The 17,222-nt window shown below is 42.7% G+C and overlaps 1 protein-coding gene across 1 annotated transcript in view; it reads right to left on the bottom strand.

Moving 5' to 3' along the window:
* CLCN1 (chloride voltage-gated channel 1) overlaps positions 1 to 17,222 on the bottom strand; it is a 45,243-nt gene that overhangs the window by 18,412 nt on the left and 9,609 nt on the right. Inside the window, exons 5-9 of the mRNA XM_075160690.1 lie at positions 16,756 to 16,884; positions 16,520 to 16,653; positions 16,107 to 16,184; positions 9,597 to 9,675; positions 6,665 to 6,790 (exon numbers count right to left, since the gene is read on the bottom strand). Of these exons, the coding sequence (XP_075016791.1) occupies positions 6,665 to 6,790; positions 9,597 to 9,675; positions 16,107 to 16,184; positions 16,520 to 16,653; positions 16,756 to 16,884 (546 nt within the window). The remainder of the gene's footprint in view (positions 1 to 6,664; positions 6,791 to 9,596; positions 9,676 to 16,106; positions 16,185 to 16,519; positions 16,654 to 16,755; positions 16,885 to 17,222) is intronic.

The raw sequence follows: 17,222 nt of genomic DNA, 5'->3' as shown, positions 1-17,222 counted from the left end.
GTCTTAGAAATCAGAGATGGAAAAGATCAGCTAAGCCCCATCTTCTGCAGCTCACCTCTCCTGGTGGTGTTGCACTGCTAAAATGACACAAGTATTGAAACCTGTCTTGCTTTTACCTGGAGGTACCTAATTGTGTGGAAACATTAAGTTTCTGTATGCCAGTAGGTGAAGTACAAATTACCAACCATCTAGTGCAGGGTGGAAATGCAGCTGAATGAGGATGGATATAAATCCCAGCTTTCCCTGGATGAAGGAATTATTTGCACAATGAGGAAAGAAAAGAAGTGGTGAAAATCTAGCATTAGATGATAATTACAGGAGGCATTAATTACTTGTTAATTGGTCAGACAGGACCAGGTTTAGAGCAATGATTTAATCATATCTCTGTGGGTTACATTACCTAAGATAGCTAAGCCTGTCTAACAGCATGCCACTATCCAAAATGGGAGGATCTTACTCCGTCTCTTCACCCCATTCCTTCCTTCCTGGCTGCACTGTTCTCCCCCCCCACCCCGTCAGGCCCACTCTGACACGTCAAAGTTTTCACTGAGTTCTTTCACCTCATTAAAACCTACCAGAAAACCTATATCTGCTCTTTTTCTGGATTAGTTCTCTGACAGGGAAGTGAGTTGAAATGAGGGGTCCAACAAACACAGAGGTGGTACAAGGGAGGGGTGGAAGAACAATCAGGGAGGGAAGATGGTGAAAAGCAGGATGTCCTCTTTTTTATTAGATCAGCCCAAGAAATGGATCATATCAATTTAATTTTAGGAAACAGATAGTCCAAGCCGCTAAATGACAGTGCATTAAATGTATAGTAGGGCTCACTTTCGAAAAGTTTTGCCACAGGGCGGCAAAGATGACCAGGGCAAAGGGAAACATTCACAGCACTTAGTCTGACTCTTTCTAGGTTCCGTCTCTACTCCCACACGACAGAAAGAGATTCCTACAGAAAGATTCATCTCACCTACCTTCATCCTCTTTCCTGAGTGACTAAGCCATCCTGAAACTGCATGGCTAAGCCCTTTTCTCTCCATTGGCTACAAACTCTTACGAGTTTTGAGTAGCTGTCCAACTCTTACAAGGTGAAAGTTAAGAGAAGTAAAAAGAAATGAGAAAGTCTAGTTAATGGGAAAGTCTACTTAAAAAAGCTTTGAACTTCAAAATACCACTGAGCCATGTGTAGAAGTGATGAGAAAGAGCAGGAGGAAGGCAAGGTGTAAAACACTATGGCAAATAAGGTGAAGGCTCAGGACATGGTAAAACAGAAATCCTGCAAATTGCAGAATGCCAGTGTTCCATGACTAGCAAGCAGGGGCCTAAGTTGCAGCAGCCAACCAAAATTGGCCAGAAGTTATTTGGAAAGTACAGATAATGGTGTAAAGCCAGCCAACAAAGCTATCAGTATCCAGAAGCCAGCAAATATTTTGTGGGTCTAAGAAAGAAAAGAATTTTGGTGAGATGCTACATAACTTATTTGCACCTGTCTACTCTGATGTGATTGCTTCCCTATCTGTTACCAGGAAGTATCCTGGTAGCAATGATGCAGTTTGGAGGTAAAAAATGACAATAAAAGAGGTGTTAAACAAGCTGCAGACTTAAAAGGGATTAAGATCTGAGGCAGATTAGGAATGAGGTGGATGAGCTATTTAAAAAAACAATTCACCTTCTCTAATGAGCATCAGAGCTTCCAGGGACTGGAGGGGGACCGATGGGTAGCTTATGCGTTTAAGAAGGTTGTGGAGCAATGTGGTAAAGTACAAACAGAGTTGTGCATTAGCACCTGGCAAATTGGTTAAATACATATAGATTTTAAAAGCAGGCACAACCCTGTTTTGAACCTCAAAGCCAAGGAAAAAAACCAGAAGGATAATTCAAATGAATAAAAACTTTGTGATGTGGAGTTTTTTAACAAAACATTAAAACCAGATTAAGGGGAATGGTATTTATTTAGATTATTGAGAGGTTCCACATGAGGCTGTGGAGCCATGTGGGAGCTGTGGAGCCTCATGTAGAGGTCCACTGATCAAACAGCAAAAGGAAAAATATTGTCATGGATCAGAAGCTAGCCCAGAGAGAGAAAAAAAGTGCGTTTATCATGTCAGACATGTAATAATACATGTCACAGTACACATGTAGAAGGAGTTGCTAATTATTCTCTTGGGGCCCTGTGGTGTTGAATGGATTTCTTCAGAGGTCAATATTGGAGCTGATTCTGTTTAACATCTGCATCAATATCCGGGATGACAGTACGGAACCCACTCATCAGTGACCCAGTGACTGAAATGGGGAGGGAGAGAAGGGGGTGGTTTGTCACCTGGAGGGCTTCATTCAGAGCAGCCTCCGCAAACGGGAGGAGCTGACCAGTAGGAAATCATAAATTCAAGAAAGACAAATATTTAGTCCTGCACCTGGAATGGCATGTGCGTTGGTACAGTCTGGTGGCCTAGTGAACAGGAAAAGCTCTGCTTTCATGCCAGCAGATCCTGGTGGATACGACGCTTAATATGTGCCCTTGTGGCAGTGAAAGCTAAGCACATGCTGGGCAACATCAGCAAAAGCACAACCAGCTGGTTGACAGTGGTGATTATTTCCTTCTATACGGCACTGAAGAAGCCACATATAGAAAACCCAGTACGAACAAAATGTTACAAAACTGGAGATGGTCCAGGGCATGGGCACAGGGAGAGGCTGCAGGAACTAGCTCTACTCAGCCTGGAAACAAGAAGGCCCAAGGGGGTTCTAACAGCAGTCTCTCCTACCTCATGGGGAAGCTGTAAAGACACAGTGAAAGAAAGAGAGGTAATGGCCACAACTTTCAACAAGGGAATTTTGCCTACATATAATGAGCAAATGCTTCTTTTTGGAGGTGGTTCAGCACTGGAAGAGATGCCCAGAGAGGCAGTGGAAATTTATCCCTGCTGTAAGCAGGAGTTTGGAGTAGAGGGGTCCAGGGGTCTCTTCCAAACTAAATCTTTCTATGGTTCTATGATTATGAATTTTCTGAGGAAGGCAGCAAAATCTGCACGTGATACTGAATCAGTTTACCCTGGTTGGAAGCAAGAGAGGACTGCACGAGAAAGGCAATGTTCTGTGTTGATGAATGCAAAGTAATACAGTGGGGGAAGATCATTGGTACATTAGAAAGGAATCTAATTTAACAATAGTATTTTAAGAAAGAGAGTTGGACCAGTGTAGACAGCTCTAAGAAAAAGGTCTTTTTACCTTTTCCCAACTGCAGCTGCTAGAAATGTGTAAAAGCTGCATAAAAATGGTATAATTGCTGTATTGCAGTATTGTAATGCCTTCCAATAAATCCATTTGATAGCGACATCTACTTGGAACTCTGATCATTTTATCTCAAAAATATTCTGGAAGAAGACAGCAAATGCTTGCCTAAGCAGAAAAGTTAGTTCACATATTATGTATGAATTTGCAATAGTTTACATGTTCCACACGAACATTACAGGTAGATGTGCATAGTGCACATTAAGGGAATCAGTTTCTTTCACTTTCAAGTACATTAACCCACCTCATACAAAGGCTTTCTTAGTGGGTGATAATAGTATCCATACAGGAAACTAGCACAAAGACATCCGCTTATTTACCGAGTGCCTAACTTCTGGGAGTAGACAAGACTTCAGAGATTGTGAAGACATCAGAGAGGGAGCCTAAGAAAAACCCTTGTATGAACAAAGACTGAAAAGACGGGGCTTGTAACTTTCGGAAGGAAATGAGCAAGAAAAAACATGAAAGATAAGTTAGAGCAGGCATGATAAAAGATCATAAAATAATGAATGACTTAGCTAGACAAAAGTTTCTAATTCCTTAATACAAGGACAAGGAGACTGGCAACACAGACAAAGTAAATTCAGAACTATGAAAAGGAACTATTTTTCATAGATAATTTGATCATGGAACATTGTAACCCAGACAGTCAATGAAGCAGAATGTAAGGAGACTTTAAGGTGGGTATCAAAGCTGTCTGGATGATTTTGAAGACGGGACAGCAATTAAGATGTTTCAGGATTAAGCTAATTTCTACTGATTTGGGAAATCAGCAAGGGAGCTAAGCAGAGCAAGTGAAGAATAGGAGATTATCTCCTGTCATCTGTCTTTGAATTTCTTATATTTTCCTCTGGAAAGAACAGAAAGATGTGGTTTTTTGTGACAGATCTGATGACTGAATATCCCTCAATATGAGGTAGTGTTTCACAGACAAAGATGTAGTCACTTGCTACATTTAAGTAGAAAGTGCAGTCACTTTCTATATTCAAGAGAATATTCAAACCAAATAATGATTTAGTACAAAAAAATCCAACCCTGTGAAATAAAGAGAGACATAAGTTACAGCAGTTTTAAGTAACGGAACTGCCCACATGGAGCTCAGATCAATAAAACAGATATAACTCCAAGAATAAAAGATAAAGACATTATAAGCAAGAAGTTTACAAAGAAATGGCAGCCTTCTGCCATTCACACAGTATTTGTAATAGAATAGAATAAACTATTTCAGTTGGAAGGGACCTATAATGATCATCTAGTCCAACGACCTGACCAATTCAGGGCTGACCAAGTTAAAGCATGTTATTAAGGGCATTGTCCAAATGCCTCTTAAACACTGACAGGCTTGGGGCATTGACCACCTCTCTAAGAAGCCTGTTCCAGTGTTTGATCACCCTCTCGGTAAAGAAATGTTTCCTAATGTCCAGTCTAAACCTCCCCCAAGGCAGCTTTGAACCATTCCCATGTGTCCTATTACTGGATGCCGGGGAGAAGAGATCACCACGTCCCTCTCCACTTCCCCTCCTCAGGAAGCTGTAGAGAGCAATGAGGTTGCCCCTCAGCCTCCTTTTCTCCAAACTAGCCAAGCCCAACGTCCTTAGCTGTTCATCATAGGATGTTCCTTCCAGCCCTTTCACCAGCTTTGTTGGCCCCCTCTGGACGCATTCAAGGACCTTTACATCCTTTTTAAATTGTAGGGCCCAGAGCTGCACACAGTATTCAAGGTGGGGCCACACCAATGCTGAATACAGCGGGATAATCACCTCTTTTGACTGGCTAGTTATGCTGTGTTTGATGCACCCCAGGATGCGGTTTGCCCTCTTGGCTGCCAGGGCACACTGCTGACTCATATTGAGGCTACTGTCGACCAGCACCCCCAGATCCCTTTCTGCAGGGCTGTTCTCCAGCCACTCCTCTCCCAATTTATACTTGTGCCTGGTGTTACTCCATCCCAGTGCAGAAACCAGCATTTGGACTTGTTAAATTTCATCCCATTAATCATAGCCCAATGCTCCAATCTATCTAGATCCCTCTGCAAGGCCTCTTATCCCTCAAGAGAGTCAACAGCACCTCCCAGTTTGGTATCATCAGCAAACTTGCTAATGGTGCATTTGACTCCTGCATCCAGATCACTGATAAATGTGTTGAACAGAACCGGCCCTAGAATTGAACCCTGAGGAACACCACTGGTGACCAGTCGCTGGTCAGATGTAGCCCCATTCACTAAAATCCTTTGAGCTCTGCCCTTCAGCCAGTTCTTCACCCAGCGCACCTTTAACCTGCTCATCCCACAGTTGGACAACTTGTCCAGAAGGATGCTGTGAGGGACAATGTCAATAGCCTTATTAAAATCCAGAAAAAAACCTACATCCACTGCCTTCGCTTCATCCACTAGGGGGGTGATCTTATCATAGAAGGATATCAAATTAGCTAGACAGGACTTTCCCTTTGTGAACCCATGTTGACTGTGCCTGAAGATTGCATTGTTCTTTAAATGCCTTTCAATAGTACTTCTCCATAATTTTTCCAGGAACTGAGGTTAGACTAACAGATCTGTTAGTCTTCCCTCACGCCCTTTTTGTAGATTGGAATAACACTGGCTAGCTTCCTGTCCGCAGGGACCTCCCTAGACTCCCAAGACCTTTGGTAGATGATCGAGGGGTCCTGCCATAACATCTGCTAGCTCCTTCAGTACTCTGGGATGAATCCCAGCAGGCGCCATACACTTGTGAACATTCAGCTGATACAGCTAGTCCCTTACAATTTCAGTGTCCACAAATGGAAAGTCACTGTTCCCACACTTGTAGTCCTGCTAATGCTCTCCTGAACAAGCTTGTTTTGTGCTATTTCTGTCTGCACAAATGTTGCATTCATGCTTTTCAGTTACTTGAGTTATTTTTTCAGGACCTTCAGTCACACCCTGCCAATTCTGTAGCCTCCTAATCATTTTACCATCTCAATTTTCTAGACTATTTGTTTTTTCTGCTTCTAATCAAGAGATGACCAAAGCAGACCACAGCATTTCCAGCAGATCACAGCAGCATACACTGTAGTATGTATTACATCCTCTGTGATGGGATATCTCTATGTTTGCAGCCTTTACATTATGCTGAGTAGAGGCAAAAATCCCACCTCAGGGCCAAGGACTCATATTCAGTCATTTTTCAGTCATATCCCCAGCACACCTAGGAATAGGTTGGGTTGTACAATTGATGACATAAGATACTTCCCTTTCTCTTTCCTTCCGTACTGCTGGAAGTCACATGTCATGGCAGAAGTTTCAAACATCATACAAGGTTGTGGTTTTGAGGAAGATGGACAGTAATAAATTAATAGAGCAACTTTTGTACAAAGAGAGTAGGAATGGTTCTTAGCTTACCTGCATCCTTGTTCCAAACAGCAAGGACTCGGAAAATGAAGGCACTGAAGGTAGCTGCAAAGAAACCTCTCCAATAATTGCGCACAGCAAAGTATGTAGAAGTGACCTCAATGCTGAAAAGGACCCCTAGAAAGAGTTGGAAAGGGAGCAAAGTTAAAATCAGAAGTGTAACGTTAGAAGCATGAGAGAGGCTTCCACTGTTTAGAGCAGTGGTCTCCAAACTTCTTTGATAGTGCACCCCATCAATAAAAAATTTTTAAGCACATACCCCCCCATACACATATATGTGTATTTATTTAAAAATTATATATGTACTACTGAACTAATATATTATGTACAATATAAAACATATACAAAAAATAGAAATTAAAAAAGGATGAAATAAAGATGAAATAAACAAAATTTTAAAAATAATTTATTTTATTTATTAATGGAACAAAAATATTTTTGTTCTCACTAAAAATATTGATATTCTTTATTTTTTAAAATCTTGGTTTAACACTTTGTGATACAGTGATTCAAAGGTCTGGTTCAATGTTCAGTTTATTTTGATACTTGGTCTTAATGCTGTCATAGCTGAAAAAGATACCTCACAAAGCTACATAGATCCAAATGCAAGAAATGCATCATTAGCCGTGCTTACTAAATCTTGATACTATATTTTCAATCCCATCCACCATTTATGTGAAGATTTGTGTTGAAATTTGGATAGTAAATTTCCATCTTGCCTGATGTCAATCAGTTATTCTTGCAAACTAATCAGAAGGTATTGAATTTTTGTATCTTTAACAAATGGGTTCAAAACTCACTGAAACTCTTAATCTGGAAGATTTTTAAACAGGTTAGAAAGTTCTGTTTCCAAGTTTTTTAAATGTACACATATAAGAACTTTTGTAGGTGATACACTTAAATTGTATTTGGCAACAAATTCACAAAATCTCCACAAATTTCTTTTAAAAAGCAGTTACTTTCTCACCCACTGTTAGAACATCACTTTCATCTGGAAGGGATACATCAAGTATGTTTATTTTTTTGAAAATAACTGCTAGGTAGCATGCTACTGACAGATGCTTGTCATCACAGAAAAGATCAGCAAATTCCGAACACTTGTCTTTTTGTAAAAGAAAAATGTGTAACTGGTCTTTAGATTCAACAACTCTTTTAAAAGCCGATAGCCACGAGATAGCCAGCAAATGTCTGTATGGTATAAAGGATTTTCTTGGTCACTCCCCATCTCATTACAAAGTATTGTAAAGATTCTCTTGTTTTTATGAAATTAACCATATCAATGACATCCTGTAGCACTTTGTGCACGCCTGGCTCCCATTTCTTTGCTGCAATAGCTTGCCTATGAACAACCGAGTGAATGAATTTCAGATGTGGTGCTGTCTGTGTAACCTTACCACGCAATCCTTTTCTTACGCCAGTCAAAGCAGCTGCTCCACCGGTTGTTACACTTGCACAGCTTTCCCATAAAACATTTTTACTAACGAAGTCATTTACTGTTGAGAATATAGCTTCTCTGGTAGATCTTTCAGTGGCTCACAGAAAGTAGTTCTTAATGTATTTCACTATCAAAACAGAATCTAGCAAATATCGTAAGCTGAGACGTGTTAGAAACATCTGTGCTTTCATCCAGCTGCATGGCAAGCCTCTCACACTGTGTAATTTGTACTGACACTTGTTTCTTCAAATCTTCAGCAATGTTTTCTATGCATCTTCCAACAGTGTTTGCTGACAAAGGAATGCATTTTAGAAAGCCGCTGTATTGCTTTCTGTGTATTATTTCAGCCATTTTTTCTGTGGCAGGAAGAACAGATGTTTCCCCAGTGGTATGTGGGTTTTTGTCATTTGCTATGAAGTAAGAAACCTAAAAGGAGGCTTCTGAACATTTATCATTAAGTACAGTGAAATTTTGTAATTTCAATTTGGATTGAATAACACATAGCTTGAAACATAGCTGAAAAAAATGTAGAAGTTTGTCCTCATGTTCTGGTTGCTTAGTTTTTAAATGTCTTGCTAATTCTGATGGCTTTGTACCATCATTAGCTAACTTCTCAAAGCACAATATACACTTAGGGTGAGGTTCATCATTAATGATAGCAGATGTAAAGCCATACTTCAAATAGCCTTTGATAATTTTTTTTTTTTCGGCCAACTTCTTGTCAGACCTGATTAGCTGGTCATTGTTTTTATCTCGTAATGTGGCTGATTAAGAGCTTGTACTAGGAGCAGAAGTGTCAGCTCTGCCGTTTTTTTATCATTCATCTGTGCTCGCATTATTAGTATTATCTTCAGCCCACGGTCTCTTTGCAGGAATCTTTTTAAGCCACTTTTGTCCAATTTGTGAGGGTTAGTTTAGTTAATACTGGATAATATAATCCATAAATCCACTTAAGTGGTCACACATTGGTTGCAATACATTGCAATATGCTGAAAGCGAGCAAATGAGTGAGGGCACCACCATCAACCCTCCACGTTGTGAACAACTCTACACCCAGGACACCTCATGCACTGTATGTGACAAGTGGCCATCTGACATACGGACCGAGTGAGGGCAACAGTGCCAATGCGTATACTGGATATTAGTAAAGCTTAATTTATTTCTTTTTTTTTTGATTAAAAAAAAATAGAAACTCCAATATTTTCTTCCCACACCCCAATGGATCATCTTGTGCACCCCCTGGGGTACACACACTCCAATTTGGAGACCACTGTTCTAGAGAGCCTTCCCCTCTTGCCTCCAGAAGGCTGACAAGATGCGGAAAAAAGATTGTGTCAGGGGAGGAGGTTGGTAACATTAAAGGTAAGCTTCTTTGTTCAAGGTAGATGACAGATCAAAAATACGGTGCAGGAAAGGGGGAGAGGAGAAAAGGACTAGGCAGGAGAGGATTTAGGTACCTGAGAAAAAGGAAACAGAACAGCCACTTGCCTCCAAGTGGTGTCCCAAAGCAGCAGCCGACCCCCACAGCGCAACCCACGGTCAGGACATCTGTGTAATAATATGGCTGCTACTGGTGAAAGAGACAAAGAGAGACAGACAAACAGAAGAAAGAAGGAAAGCAAGCAGAGAGTGAGTAACAGAATTGGCAGGTACGGCCATATGCTGTCACCCAGCTCTGTCACCAGTCTTAGAGTTACAGCTATATTTATCTTAATTCCTTCTGGATGGTTTCAAAATAATCAAAAGACAAGACCTGGCACAAGACAGGCATATACATGGAGTCACATCTTCAAGACACGTGGAGAAGGCAGCATTTCATCTTTCATTGAAACATGCACATTTCTGTCACTGTAGAAGAAATGTCTTGTGGAAAATCCTCCAAAGGGTGGAGGGCAGATATATACGTTTTACTCCATCTCTTTTACTTTGGCAGGGAATCTCAGGATGCACATGTGCCAGAGGGTACCTCAAAAAACCCACCCTGTGAGTTTGTGTGCACAAGGCACATGCATATCCAGAACTGAGTGTGGGCAGATGCTGAAGGTCCTGTCACCCTGGGTAGGTGGGTAGGTAACAGATCACCTAGTAAAGGATTGTGTTGTCCTGGTGAAAACAATCATGACAATAAAGGGAAATGGAAGGTATAAAAGATAGAGTCTCTCCTGAGACAGTTTTGGAAGACACAGAGCTGTTGAAAAGGAGAAAATGCTCTCCCGCTCTTTCTCCAAGATTTGGCCCTGAAATGCCTGAGAATGGTGGAAGTTGAGCAGGTAGGTTTTCTTTTCTTTTCTTTTGTCTAAACCCTAGGTAGTGTATAACACACCAGTGTTAAAAAACTGTGTATTTGGTACTTTCTACTATCATGTGTTTCCAGAATAGCCTGTTAGATCTCCCACAGGAGTTTTGAGAAAGGGCGGTCTTGTGTTACGGTGGGAATCTGAGCGGCCAGGCCAAATTCCAAGGCCAGGCGGCCATGAATTCCTGTTTACTTGAGCAGGTATTTGATAGAGCCTCAACCAAGAAGTGTCTCAAGGCTATCTCTGCACAGCCCAACAAAAAAGCACCATGGACCATTCCGTGACCCAGAACAATGTGTCCACATTCTCCACAACTTTGTAACTGGGTAACTTCTGGGCCCTATTAGTGCCCCAGTGGCCTTAAGACATAATCATGTCCAGAACGGGGATGAGATTCACAGAATCATAGAATCATAGAATCGTTTAGGTTGGAAAAGACCTTTAAGATCATCAAGTCCAACAGTTAACCTAACACTGCCAAGTCCACATCTAAACCATGTCCCTAGGCACCACATCTACACGTCTTTTAAATACCTCCAGGGATGTGACTCAACCACTTCCCTGGGCAGCCTGTTCCAAGGCTTGATAACCCTCTCGGTGAAGAAATTTTTCCTAATACCCAATGTAAAACTCCCCTGGCGCAACTTGAGGCCTTTTCCTCTTGTTCTATCATTTGTTAGTTAGGAAAAGAGACCGACACCCACCGCACTACAACTTCCTTCCAGGTAGTTGTAGAGAGCGATAAGGTCTCCCCTGAGCCTCCTTTTCTCTAGGCTAAACAATCCCAGTTCCCTCAGCCGCTCCTCATAAGACTTGTGCTCCAGACCCTTCACCAGCTTCATTGCTCTTCTTTGGACACACTCCAGCACCTCAATGTCCTTCTTGTAGTGAGGGGCCCAAAACTGAACACAGTATTCAAGGTGCGGCCTCACCAGTGCTGAGTACAGGGGAACAATCACTTCCTTAGTCCTGCTGGCCACACTGTTTCTGATACAGGCCAGGATGCCGTTGGCCTTCTTGGCGACCTGGGCACACTGGTGGCTCATGTTCAGCCGGCTGTTGACCAACACCCCCAGGTCCTTTTCCTCTGGGCAGCTTTCCAGCCACTCTTCCCCAAGCCTGTAGCGTTGCATGGGGTTGTTGTGACCCAAGTGCAGGACCCGGCACTTGGCCTTGCTGAACCTCATACAGTTGGCCTCGGCCCATGGATCCAGACTGTCCAAATCGCTCAAAGAGCTTTCCTACCCTCGAGCAAATCAACACTCCCGTCTAACTTGGTGTCATCTGCAAACATACTGAGGGAGCACTCGATCCCCTCGTCCAGACCATTGATATTAAACAGGACTGGCCCCAATACTGAGCCCTGGGGAACACCACTTGTGACTGACTGCCAACTGGATTTAACTCCATTCACCACAACTCTCTGGGCCCGGCCAGCCAGCCAGCTTTTTACCCAGCGAAGAGTACGCCTACCCAAGCCATGAGCAGCCAGTTTCTCCAGGAGAATGCTGTGGGAAATGGTGTCAAAGGCATTACTAAAGTCTAGGTAGACAACATCCACAGCCTTTCCCTCATCCACTAAGTAGGTCACCTTGTAGTAGAAGAAGATCAGGTTAGTCAAGCAGGACCTGCCTTTCATAAATCCATGCCGACTGGGCCTGATCACTTGCTTGATCTGTATGTGCCATGTGATGGCACTCAAGATGTTCTGCTCCATAGCATTCCCTGGCACCGAGGTCAGACTGACAGGCCTGTAGTTCCCCAGATCCTCCTTCTGGCCCTTCTTGTAGATGGGTGTCACATTTGCTAACCTCCAGCCAACTGGGACCTCCCCTAGCCAGGACTGCTGATAAATGATGGAAAGTGGCTTGGTGAGCACTTCAGCCAGCTCCCTCAGTACTCGGGTGGATCCCATCCGACGCCATAGATCTGTCTGTGTCTAAGTGGTGTGGCAGGTCACTAACCATTTCCCCTTGGATTATGGGAGCTTCATTCTGCTCCCTGTCCCTGTCTTCCAGCTCAGGGGGCTGGGTACCCGAAGAACAACTGGTCTTACTATTAAAGACTGAGGCAAAGAAGGCATTAAGTACCTCAGCCTTTTCCTTATCCTTTGTCGCTATGTTTCAGTTCCAAGTGTCTGGAATAGTGGGAGGGTTGTGTTATAGTCACCAGCATGGTGATTAACAGCTTGAAACTGAGGGTATATGTGACATGGCCTGCAGTATGGCAAGAGGTAACTAGAGTTGTTTGAAGGTGCAAAGCCTGATGGGACAGTGTTGAAGAACAGAATGAGATAGAGAGACCTATAGCAACCACTGAGAACAGCCTGGGGCATACGGCATCTCCCAGGACCCAGCACTGTGTCAGAGTGCTGGTGCTGTGTAGCAGCACAGGAGTAGCCAGGTAGACCAAAACAAATAGACAAACAAAGAGTACCAGAGTGCATTCAGAAAAAGTAGGCTGGGCACCTTTTGCTTGTCAAGGGCTAAATTGGCTTTTCAAATCTATTTTGAGGTCTCGTCATTAATACATAGGATGGTGTTCACCAGCAGCAAAACCAAGAAGTTATACACCATGGGCAATATGATCTGAAGTTGCAAACTATATACTGGACTAAAGTCAGCTAAAGATTACATGACTCCTAGGTAATGGAAATCATATTCAGCAATTTGGTGTGAATCCATAAGAGGAAGCTATGATAACTTTCAGTTCGTTCCCATACCACAATGTTATCACAGACTCACAGCAAATTTTAGTCTGGAACGTACCTCTGGAGGCTTCTTCTCCAACTCTCTGCTCAGAGCTGGGCTAACGCCAAGGCTAGATCAGGGTTCTCAGGATCTTGTTCAGGTGAGCCCTGAGCACCTCCAAGGGTGGAGATTCCCCAGCCTCTCTTGACACCTGTGCCACCCTGAATCACATTTGGGCCAAGGAGAGAACTTTTTTTTAATGCATAGATGGAATTTCCCTTGTTGCAAGTTGTGCCTGCCTGTTATCTGAGAAGAGTTTGGCTATTGTGGCTCTTTAACATCTCCTTTAGCTACAGAAGACAGCAATTAGACCACTTCCCCTTTAGCCTTCTCTTTTCTTTTCTAGCCTCTCCTAGTGAACTATGTATAATGTGTCCTGCAGTCTCTAAGACTATATTAATTCCAGGTATGGAGAAAGAAACAAGAACTGTAGATGGAAGGTTTTTTGGTTTTGTTTTTTTTTCACTGCTTTTTTAGCATTAAAAGAGATACCCTGTTCTCCTGTATACTACCAATGGTTCCACCTGACTATGGTCTAACCCTTGGTTCTGAACCTGCATTCTCTCAAGGGTTTTGGCAGACTTACAAGTTTTGCCTTGAAGTCTCAGGCTTCAGCTCAGGCTATCTCCAACTTGCTATATTGCCCACATACACACAGCTCTCAGCCTCTCTCTTGCTGGACCTGATTTTCTTCCTGGCACATCTTTTCATAGGTTATCAACTGAAGAACCTCTAATGTGTAGCTGACAAACTATGTTCCTTCCTTTTTTTTAATAGCAAACCAGAGTAAAGGTCATTATTATTGTTGATGCAAGACCATGCTGTATTTGTCAGCTAACTCATCCATTTGAAGACTAACAGGAAAGTAGTGCATGGAAGAAGTAAAGCCAACTTAGAAAAAACATCACATTTCAAAAACTCCTTAACTTTCTGGGCACAATCACCATGGAGAGAGATTTGGGGCAGTGCATGGGGGGAAAGTGAAATGAAGGCACAACAAAGAATGGACAACATTTTAAGACAAATGATTTATTAATACATTTCCACTGTTTTAGGAAGAAGTGGAAATGTGCCACAGCACATGTGCCAGAGGCACGTGTTTAAGGAAATTTTGTGAATCAGAAGACTAGTACAAATGCGAGGGGACAGAGTTAAATTTCCACATTTCTCCTCACAGCAGGATCATAGAAAAGTGGGAAGGGACCACTGGAGGTGTCTCCTCCAACTCCCTGCTCAGAGTTGTGCTAATTCCAAGGCTAGATCAGTTCTTGTCCAGGCGAGTCCTGAACATCTCCAAGGGTGGAGATTCCCCAGACCCTCTGGGCATCTGTGCCAGTGCTGAACCACCCTTGGTGGAGAGGCACGTATTTTCCTTATACACAGTCAGAATTTCCCTTGTTGCAAGTTGTGCCCATTGCGTCTTGCATTGTGCCCCTCTGAAAAAAGCCTGGATCAATCGTCACTAGGATCAATCGTCGCTAAAATCCCCCTTTAGGTGGTTGATGACATCAGTTAGACCATCCCCCTTTAGCCTTTTCTCCCTTAGGCTGAGCAAACCCAGTCTCCTCAGCCTCTCCTCACACACCATTACTCCAATCTCCCAACTATTTTACTTGACCTTCACATCTCTCTTATATGGGAAGGCCAAAACTTTACACACTGATATTTCTGCTCTCCAGTCCACTGATGAAGTATTCGCATAGTAGTTTCCTGTTCACATTATCACTTCCTGTCATACTTGCCATCATCTCCGGCCCTTAGATGTTGCTACTCCCTACATGAAAGTTTTTTTTAACTTCTGTTCTCTACTTGATCCTTATTGATTTTCTAAACAGACCTTGGTGCTCTCCAAGTTGAACAATGTCCATGACCAGCAGGGACTGAACAAGCTGCCATCATTAGAAATCACTACATTAATAGGTGTCACTTTTCCTATGATCTTCCCTTTCTTTCACTGCCATCAGTTACATGAGAAAAGAAAGAACTTGTGTTGCTAGAGTGTAGAGGTATGTGTGGAGAACCTTTCTGAGAGCAGGAGATCTCACAGCAAGAGGCTAAATGAGTTGTACATTAAATGTCACATATAGGAAGACACTTGCCTCCAAGAGGAGCCCCGAAGCAACATCCAACTCCAACTGCGCAAGCCGCCACCAGGAGGTCGAACTGCCTATGCACATTCTGGAACAGAGAGTGCAGCCAGAGAAGGGCATGCTGGGGTTAGAGGGAGCAAAGCCAAGGGGTTAGGATCCAGAACAATGAAACAAAGCAACAGCCAGCAGCAGATTCAGCCATTGCTATTACAAATAGCAGGCTCTACACACTTTAGTGCACTCTTTAGTACTGTCAGCTGGTCTTCAGCAGTGACACCTGGTCCTTATGCACAGACAGGATCTACTCAAGTAGAACAGCACCTCCCATTGTTGTATTACAGAGCCAGTTTCTGCTAGGAGGCTGTATGTAAAGCACTTCCTACATTTAGCTATATATGCAGTTAATAGATTTTTTTTATACGACTAGTCAACATAGTCATCAGCCTGCAGAGGTTGTTCTGCGACAGTAAAAGCCTAGAGACAGTGTCAGTGTCTATAATTAGCAATGCTATATAAATTTGGCTTAAAGACAAATTGATCTTTGTCTGCAGCTACTTTTTTGTACAGACAATGATCACAGTGCAAACGTATCAGCATCATGAGATTGAAAACTTGTCAAATGCATATTCCTAACCAGCCTCTGTGTAACTGATAGGTAACATTAGTGGTCCTGCACAGTTATTTGACTGTATATCTGGCCTCCCACTACCATTTTCTTTGGCTTGTATTTTTCTGCTCTATAACAGTATGGTGAACTTCAATCCATATGCTGCTTCTGTGTTTTGTGGCCTACCAAAACTATCCTATGTGTCTTAGGAGTTCAACCTGTGGAAAAGCTGTATGCAGAGACATGTGCCCTACCTCATACACACCACAGAAGATTGACATGAACTTGCTGAGTACCGCAGCACAGATACTGGCAATATGCACAAAAGGACCCTGCAAGAGAAGAGGAGGAGAAAATCAGAGAGGATTACCCTCTGGTTACTGGCAACCATTTAACCATTGCAGATCTCATAATTTCTCTTTGGCCATCTCAGCCAGTCCTCCAATCTTCTTTTTTTTTTTTTTTCCCTGACTTGGGACTTTGATGTTTTCTATATCAAGCCTTTCAAAGTAGAAGGAAAATGGCCAATAGAAGGTAAGTGTTGCTGGAAAGACCAGAGCTTTGAGAAAAGGAATTGTGGCAAAAGAAAGAAAACTTTTATAGACTCTTCTTCCATAAACCCCTCTCACCTCCCAGACCTACAGCATATGGAAACAGCAATATTTACCTCTTTCCCTACAGGCATGCCACTTCCAAGCCCAGCTGTGAGGCCCACAACTTTGGCCACAAAAGCTTTGAGAGTGAGATATTCCTTGAGGACCACTCCCCTCATAATGGTCTTGAGCTCTGGGATCCCAGACCCTAAAAACAACAGCAGAGCAGAGGATGAACAAAACCTGCAGGCAAATGGAATAAGAAAAAAAGACAGACAGAAACAGATCTTGCCATGCCTTCTGCCCTCACCAACAGCCTGTGGAGAGACGAGGTGGCAGAAAATGGCCGCAAACAGAATAAGAACAAGTGGGTATGTGACCCACGCCAGATACTGCATAGGAACATTCGGGTGCAGCTCTCTGTACATCCACTTGTAGGCTGTGGACAGACAAACAAAGAAGTTGTCAGTAATCACAGCTGCTCCAAACAGGTTGGTAGACATCAAAGAATCACATACTTGCCAAATCTGCCCATACTAAATCTCCCTGAGACATGCTAGCCTAAAGTCTTCATTTTCTAAGACAAGCCTTGTTACATTTTGAGCATGAGTTCCCAAATAAAAATGGCATTCTGCAGGAATGGATAGAAGTGGCTCTCTGTTCTTAGATACTATTAATACCTGTGCCCAAATCTGGTGTAAGAAGAGGTGTGTTACATGCAGTTGTGAGGATGAATTACTCTACGGGGTCTTTTCATTTGACAGCCTGAGGGCCTTA

The sequence above is a fragment of the Calonectris borealis genome, chromosome 1 (genome assembly GCF_964195595.1).
Source record: "Calonectris borealis chromosome 1, bCalBor7.hap1.2, whole genome shotgun sequence".
Classification (NCBI taxonomy): domain Eukaryota; kingdom Metazoa; phylum Chordata; class Aves; order Procellariiformes; family Procellariidae; genus Calonectris; species Calonectris borealis.
The sequence above is the reverse complement of the archived record's forward strand: the minus strand, read 5'-3'. Positions and strand labels throughout refer to the sequence as shown.